The following is an 8679-nucleotide window of genomic DNA, read 5'->3' as shown; positions in this document are numbered from 1 at the left end:
CATCCTAAGTGCAGAAAACAATACAAACCAAAGCTTTCGAAAAATATATCACAATCTAAATCCAACGAGGTTTGAATAAATGATAAAACGTATTTTTTTATCCACTCCAACTTACACCGTGAATATGACCGTATCTAAATTAAATGCTTTTTCTTGAAGAATTTACAGGAAAGTAAAGTTTGTTTAGAAAAAAGGTCTTTTACTTACGATTTATTTTAAAAGGTCATCAGTTGACCATTGGTTTTCTATCAGAATTGTCAGAATCGATGATTGTTAACGTTCCTATGGCGTCTCAAGCACAATTTCTCGTCGCCGTTGAATGCTTGTCCGCGATGAGTGATAGTTTGTGGTGCTTGAACGACGTTCCGAACGTCCCACGTCCGTGAAAGGTCTCAGCAAAATCTACAAAATAAACCAAAGTAAAGAAAAGTGCCGCCATTATTTCTACGATTCAGCTTACCAGTCGTGTTGGGCTGAAAAAGTCACGGGTTGAACCGGGAAGCAGCTCGGCGGCTGATGATCGCTGAACGGTTTCACCAACTAGATCCTTTTCAGCTGGAGATTTGAATTCGATCCGATTACAGCTGCTGCCGAGACGGAAGACGCAATATTCACCACAAGCTACTGAAAGATGAGGATTCGGTGTCATCTCTGGACCAACGCATACCACCACGATCAATAACGGTGTCGCTCGAATGTGATGAGAAAGAGCATCGACAGCGTCATAAACTACTATTCAAACCGGAACACGAGCGGTAGAATTGGTTTCCAGGCGACGAGTCAGCACGTTCATGTTCTGCAGTTTGAAAAAATTCCTTTGCTCTGAAATAATGGTCGCGGAGAAGGTCCTTATAATGCAACTTTTCTTACCTCAGTTTCTGATCCGTCAGCTTGATATGAAGTACTTTTTCTTGTCCCGGGTCGGCTGCTTCCTCACGTACAGACAGCTGGCCGGAAAGTATAATTTCAAGTAGAACTTCTTGCCTGGGCGGTTCTGCTTTCGCTGATAAGTATACTATTTTTGTCTACAACTGTAGCAGTTACTATTTACCGATAAATGTTGTACGCGACTATTACCAGCAATCGTCACCAGTCTTTTCGACGCAGTTCTGGTATCGCACACAGGCTTGCGGTTGCGGCTCTTGCATCCTGAAAATCAAACATTAAATAAGCTCAACACCAAAAAAAAGAAAGAACCAATGCCAACCTCTGCTGAACTCTCGCCACGCCTTGCTTCACCTGGATCATTCCGTCGCGCATTTCGTTCAGCAAGTTCTGCATGTCGTCCAGCTTGCTGCTTATCGTTCGCAGGCCGTTGTGCAACCGGGATGTGCAACCGTCCGTGATCGCCTGCAAGCCATCCGGTCGCTTCAGACTGATCAAAGTAACCGTTCTTCGGCAGCTCCACAATCTTCGCCCGGAAGCGCATCTCGTATACCTGATCGCTCTTTCCGTAGAGGAACAGCGCCGGCAGAACCAGGGAAATCTAACTTCAACACTTGCAATCGCTAAACCGGCAAAACAAAACAAATTTTACGCGATCGCAGCAGACGAAAAAACTATAGTGAATCTGCGGGAACCAAACCAAAACAAATTGTACACGCTTAATTTAATGTTGGCGAAATTTTGATTATTATAACTCGTTTTGGTGGTGAATTTTTGAAATGTTCAGCTGCGCTAACACTATCAAGCAAGTTTCCACAGTCAACCCAAATCGGAATTCTGAAACGGAATTCAATTCGAATCGTTTACAAATTCCGTTTTAGAATTCCGATTGAGTTTACTGGGCATTAGTAAATTTTTGGGGGATTCTAGAGGCGAGCACTTGTATATCGGTACCGATACGGTACTCTGAAATTCTCTAACACCAATTTCTTTTTTTACCTTGTTTGTGGGGAAGGAAATTTTGAGCAACTTTTCTTCTAAGAAAATAAATCTTCTGTTGTTTCATGCTTTTCTACTTTTATTTTAAGTAAAATACTTGCTTTTGTCTTGTTGAATCTTTGTTCTTTTTGCTTAATTATTAAATGAGCGTTTAGAGATTTTCTTCAATATATATATTATTTATAACATAAATTACCATCCCTACATTAAAAATAGTTATCAATATCTAAAAAATGTTGTTGAAAGTCTTATTTGAAAGGCTGATCCCTTATTGTTCCTTTTGTGCTCGTCTTGGCAAAGTCAGACAAAAATTTGAGAAAATTATATACTTAATTTCTCATTAGGTTCAACGTAAGTTATGAACGTCCCAAAACCCGTGGTGAAAACTTAAATTGCCATGGTTACCATGGCTGAACATTCAAGTGGTGAAATTGAGCTACCTCCCACTGAGAAGTTCTACAACCTGATCGGCCTTACATCAGCCCTATTTTGTTCAACCATCATACTGATCGCGGTATTTCATTTCTCAGAGGTTGTGGCTCTGACTTGTCAAAGGCCTTGACTTGGCAGCTGTCAACGAGAAAATGTTTTGTTCTGTCGCAAAAATAGTCCGAACTGTCCCGAAAAGTGTTTTTTTCTACGATGATTCTTCTTATCAAATTTTCTGGCCAATAACAAAAACCTAAACCGGATGCCCAAGTGAAGTTTTCCTCTCAAAAGGTTTGCTATTTCAAAACAAAATAGTTGATTTAGTGAATGTTTTTGAACATAAATGTTTCGTAGAATGCATCACCAAGGCCCGGAATGTATATGCGAGAACACTTTGGCATGCCGCTCTTGACCCGGAAGCACCTTACCGGAATAGCTTGTTCTAACTCCTGCGGCAGAACTGGCTGTTCCAATCAGACCACTTCTCGTTGTAATCCTGGAGATCTTGATGAGTGATGTGTTGACTGGCACGGCGGGATAGAAATGTGTCGAGAAGGCGGTTCGACAGGTTCCATACCTCAGACTGTTAAAAGAACATTTGCTGGTTGCAAACTGGCCAAGATGTTCCGTCCAAGCAGCATGAAGACATGAACTTTCAAGTAAGGATTCCGCAAGAGGGATGCTGAATGCTTATGGAAGTGTGTAAGTAACAATGTAAGAAAAACTGTCATTAGGGTAATTCTCCGCCAACTCACACAGCAGTTGCCCCGACCCCTCTTCGATTTGCGTGAAACTTTGTCCTAAGGGGTAACTTTTGTCCCTGATCACGAATCCGAGGTCCGTTTTTTGATATCTCGTGACGGAGGGGCGGTACGACCCCTTCCATTTTTGAACATGCGAAAAAAGAGGTGTTTTTCAACAATTTGCAGCCTGAAACGGTGATGAGATAGAAATTTGGTGTCAAAGGGACTTTTATGTAAAATTAGACGCCCGATTTGATGGCGTACTCAGAATTCCGAAAAAACGTATTTTTCATCGAAAAAAACACTAAAAAAGTTTTAAAAATTCTCCCATTTTCCGTTACTCGACTGTAAAAAATTTTGGAACATGTCATTTTATGGGAAATTTAATGTACTTTTCGAATCTACATTGTCCCAGAAGGGTCATTTTTTCATTTAGAACAAAATTTTTCATTTTAAAATTTCGTGTTTTTTCTAACTTTGCAGGGTTATTTTTTAGAGTGTAACAATGTTCTACAAAGTTGTAGAGCAGACAATTACAAAAATTTTAATATATATACATAAGGGTTTTGCTTATAAACATCACAAGTTATCACGATTTTACGAAAAAAAGTTTTAAAAAAGTTGGTCGTCATCGATCATGGCCGTTCATGGTCACCCGCGACAGACACGGACGACGAAACAAAGAGAAACGCAAAAAGTAACTTTTTCAAAACTTTTTTTCGTAAAATCGCGATAACTTGTGATGTTTATAAGCAAACCCCTTATGTCTATATATCAAATTTTTTGTAATTGTCTGCTCTACAACTTTGTAGAACATTGTTACACTCTAAAAAATAACCCTGCAAAGTTAGAAAAAACACGAAATTTTAAAATGAAAAATTTTGTTCTAAATGAAAAAATGACCCTTCTGGGACAATGTAGATTCGAAAAGTACATTAAATTTCCCATAAAATGACATGTTTCAAAATTTTTTACAGTCGAGTAACGGAAAATGGGAGAATTTTTAAAACTTTTTTAGTGTTTTTTTCGATGAAAAATACGTTTTTTCGGAATTCTGAGTACGCCATCAAATCGGGCGTCTAATTTTACATAAAAGTCCGTTTGACACCAAATTTCTATCTCATCACCGTTTCAGGCTGCAAATTATTGAAAAACACCTCTTTTTTCGCATGTTCAAAAATGGAAGGGGTCGTACCGCCCTTCCGTCACGAGATATCAAAAAACGGACCTCGGATTCGTGATCAGGGACAAAAGTTACCCCTTAGGACAAAGTTTCACGCAAATCGAAGAGGGGTCGGGGCAACTTTTCCCGATTTCGTGTGAGTTGGTAGAGAATTACCCATTAACAAAACGTACCCGTTTTTGTCGCCACAAACCAGCTGGAAGTCAAAATATTCCGTTCCCTCAGTTTCCGGGAAGGATTAATCCAGTCGCAAAAGCTTCCGGCGAAATTCCGCGGTCGGTGTCACCGGACCAGACACTGCGTTTTGTGAATTAATCGGCACCATTTTCTTCAACCAATGCGGATTTTTGTTTTGTTTTGATATTTCTTGGTTTCCTGCCACTTTCAACTCGACCCGTAAAAACTTGTTGCGTTCTTTATTGAAACTATCCTGAATTGCACTTGAACACAATTAATGATCAAAAAATGCTTGAATTTACAGCAAAAATTTACGTTTATCTCTTTAACACTCCCGCATCTTCACCCGCAATCGTCAACAATATTGAGCTGTCACTATCATGAACAAACAAGATTTCAAATTAAATTTAAATTACTTAAACATTTACGTGAAGCAAATTTTACATTGAATAATCATTTACATGCATTTCATGAATTCAAATTTTACAATTGGCAACAAAATCGAATCCATTTACACGACAAACATGCGTTACATTTAATCTCATTTTACATGAAGGGTCTTTAAATGCAATTCAGCGTTTTACAACGAATTTCAAATTTACATTGAGCATGTTTACGTGGAAAACATAAATTCAGTGTCGTGTAAATTCACACTTTTTTTTCTGTGTAGACCAATAACAAATTTTGTTATGATAACATAAACTGTTATTCAACTTTTTATTTGAAAATCAATATCTCTGGAGCAACACGAGAAAAGGGCGGATAAGCATTTTGACAGCTAGAACTATTTTGCAAATTCCGAGCTAACAGGTAACTTTTTCACAAAATTCGATATGTAAAACAATAGCTGGCCTTAGCTGGCCAATAGCAACCTTCTAACGGTGGGGTTACCCGTTGGCTCTGAATTTGTAAAATAGTTCTAGCTGTCAAAAAGCTTATGCGCCCTTTAAAAATGTTGCTCCAGATCTAAGGCGTCATCCATAAAGTATGACATTGCGTGTAATAAGTATAGGAAAAGCGTGACAAAGGGAGGGAGGGGGGGGGGGGTAAATTTTGGCTGATTTTAGCGTGACGTACTTTATGGATGAAGCCTAATAAATTTAAATCAAATTTGTAACATTTTTCTACTTAACCTCAAATTTATATAAATTTTATTAATAGTTTTTTAACTTAATTAAACAAATATTTAATTGTTTTTTTTTGCAAAAAAAAAAACATTAAAAATAACCTAACTAAGAGAAAATTTGACGTAAACTCAATTTGCAAAATTGTAGGCGGAAATTGGTGAGAAACACAATTACTTTCAAAGTCACCCCCGGTTTTTTAAATTACAATTTTCAGCAAAACTATTTTTAAAGCACTATTAAGGAACACTTTTTTTGGAAATATCGTACATGGACGATGTGTGGCCTACCCCAGTACATGTTTTGAAAATATAAATCTTGAGACAAGTCTGGCGGATTGAAAAATATTTGAAAAGTGGTCCATTACGCAAAATTAAGTGAAACATGTATTTTCCGTAAAATGGTGACGTTTTGGAGCTTTGGCGTTTGGTTTGGTTCAAAATTAGGTTGGTTCACGATTAGGTTGATTTTGAAAATCTTACTTTTCAGGATTTTTTTTGGAGAATTTGTTTGTCTTCTAGAAATTTGTTTGGCTTGCCAATCCAAGCTCCTTTGTCTTAGACACCAAAATTTAATCTTTGAATCTGCCCTCATAAACTATCCAAAGTGTCAAAAAATCGTATTTTGGTCATATTTTAGATTTTCTATGTAAAACTATTATCAAACCTATCAAAATTTCCTCTTTTGAATGCAACCAGGCGCTTAAAATTTGGCCTGCGCCTTTTCGAGATATTTGAGTTTAAAGTATGCATCTTTTTTGCCTTGAAATGGCTGTAACTTTTGACCCTTAAGTCCAAATCGACTTGTCAGAAAATAAAAATGTTCGATTTTCAGAGCTCTAAAAGTGCTCCCAACAACACTTTTCTCTAAAACTTAACCCTGAATTGCTACGTTCAAAAAACTGATTTTTGAAGGTTTGCTCAGATGTTTTCTCTTAATTTGTCGGAGAAGGCGTAGATTACTAGATAAAATTTTGGTGTTTTCGACAAATTTGCTTGGATTGACAAGCCCAACAACTTTCTAGAAGACAAAAAAATCCCAAAAATATTCCTGAAAACTTAGATTTTCAAAACCACCTTAATCGTGAACCACCCTAATTTTAAACCACACCAAAAGTTGCCCATTTCCATTTGCAATAACCCTTCTGAAGACGTCAAAGCTCCAAAACGTCACATTTTTTTCGGAAAATCCATTTTCCACTTAATTTTGCGTTCTGGACCACTGTGCGGTGGTAGGGAAGCGCTTATTTGGCTTAAAAATTGTCTGCATTTTGAAAACTTTTTCAAAAATTGAGTTGATTCGTTTGTTGAGCATATTTTTGCAAGTGTTGGAATTCTAACAGAAAATTCATAGCTGAATAAATTTTGAATCGAATGGTGCTAAAACTGTGCACTTACAAGTGTATCGAATACATCAAAAGTGCTAAAGTGTAAAGTATCTTGCAAATAAAAATGAAACCCCTAGCCAAGATTGGAAAACTTTTGTAAAATGAGGTGAGATCAAACTTAACCCTCTACAAGAAATACTGAAAATTTAATGTCTGAACCTATTATACACACGTAAATTTTTCCCAAAAATGAGTCCTGGATCTACCTTCTTCAGCTTGCTGATAAATCAGTTTGGAAAACAAAATTTCGTCAGCTGTGTGCTATCTTGTGACATGACCGTTCTGGTCGAAAATGAGTTAATGATGACGTTTTGCTATACTTAACAAACACTACAGGATGCTTTAACCCGATTTTGGAAACTCGCTTCCGTTTCCCGGATATCGCAACACACACTTGTGACATAGACCAATTTATCATCAAAATGATTGTGCACACATGTGACACGTCATACATGTTGTTGGAAAATGAGGAAATTGTTTCTTGTTTTTCACAAATTTATGTACACACATACTATCTAAAGGCAGTGCAACCTTTTGTTTATTAAAATATACTGATTAAGTCGATTAAACCATTGATTTGAGCCTATTTTAGTTTGTATGGGAATTCTGTGCACACTTGTGACACGTAGTACAAATTTACTTTCAAGGCACACTTGTGACACGTGCTTTTCAGATTTTTGTTTACATAATTTACTGTATATTTTAACTGGTGTAACCAAATTAGTTGAAACTTGGAGCGTTTGTTAAGCGATAGTATACGAAACATTTGCTTCAAAAAGTTTGGCTCTACCATTAATAGTTTTGAAAATGTTTATCATCAAACTTTAAAAATCGATTTTCTCGGATAGTACTAAATGGTCGTTGTCACAAGGAAGCACACAGCTGACAATTTATCACAGCTTTCGAGAAAAAGGGAAACTTTAAGGCAGTGCCAAGGTGTCAACAGACCCCTCCAATTTTGAAATTGATCAGAAAATGATGACTTCAGTTTTTTTTTTCTGTACATCAGTCTGTAAAAAAACTATAAATAAGTAGGGTAAAGTAGTCATCAATGAGACACGGGGAACAATGATAAAATGGCTCTCACAAGTCGTAGTTTCAACCAATCAGGCTCATATTTTGGGGAAAGGTGTGTCTACTGGATACAGGTCTGCCATTAAAGTGGATTTGGTTATGGAGGCTTCCTTGCAAATTTATTCATAAATGTTAGATTTTGGGGTGTAAAAGTAAATTATGCCTGAAAATTAATTTTTTGCTCATAGGCTGCCATTAATACAAAAACTAATATTTCTCCAAATTTCTTTAGTCATTTCATAGGGCATGAGTTGGGCAACAATTGCCTTTCATTAGATTTGACCAACATTGGGAATCCAGGGCTGTCTCATTGTTCCCAACTCTTTTCAGCCCATGAGTAACAATGAGACACTTTGGTTTTTCTTCATTAAACTTTTCAAAATCTAGGGAAATCCTTCAAAACATGAATTGGAGTGATTTTTGGCCTATTTATTGAGTTTTAACTTCATTTAACCAAAAATATTAAGTTATTTGGTATAAATAAATGAATTTTACTAAATTCAAATACTTTTTAGTATAACTTTTGTTAATTAAAGTTTCAAGTTGGCAAAATTGCTTTAAAATGTTCAAGGCAAGTCACCTGCAATGGAACAATACAAAAATATGATGTTTTACTAGAAAAGTATTGATTTTCGTAGAGTGTCTCATTGTTCCCCAGCTGTCTCATTGTTCCTGCCA

At 36.8% G+C, this 8679-nt stretch overlaps 1 protein-coding gene across 5 annotated transcripts; it reads right to left on the bottom strand.

The window, feature by feature from the left end:
- Window positions 1-264: 264 nt before the first annotated feature.
- LOC120413749 (uncharacterized) lies at window positions 265-1962 on the bottom strand. Of its 5 annotated transcripts, none has more exons than XR_008212468.1 (5): window positions 1208-1347; window positions 871-1149; window positions 668-796; window positions 461-624; window positions 265-402 (listed from the first exon to the last, which is right to left on the bottom strand). XR_008212468.1 is itself a non-coding variant. In XM_039574681.2 (2 exons), the coding sequence occupies exons 1-2, from the start codon at window positions 647-649 to the stop codon at window positions 283-285; spliced, it is 309 nt and encodes a 102-aa protein (XP_039430615.1). In that variant the 3' UTR covers window positions 265-282. The 5 variants fall into 5 exon arrangements, 1 of the variants encoding a protein (XP_039430615.1); XR_008212469.1 differs by having other exon boundaries at window positions 461-621; XR_008212466.1 differs by having other exon boundaries at window positions 461-796; window positions 1208-1962.
- Between the last annotated feature and the right edge of the window lie 6717 nt (window positions 1963-8679).

Source organism: Culex pipiens, chromosome 3 (genome assembly GCF_016801865.2).
Source record: "Culex pipiens pallens isolate TS chromosome 3, TS_CPP_V2, whole genome shotgun sequence".
Classification (NCBI taxonomy): Eukaryota; Metazoa; Arthropoda; class Insecta; order Diptera; family Culicidae; genus Culex; species Culex pipiens.
Note: the sequence above shows the minus strand (reverse complement) of the source record. Positions and strands in the feature narration are given on the sequence as shown.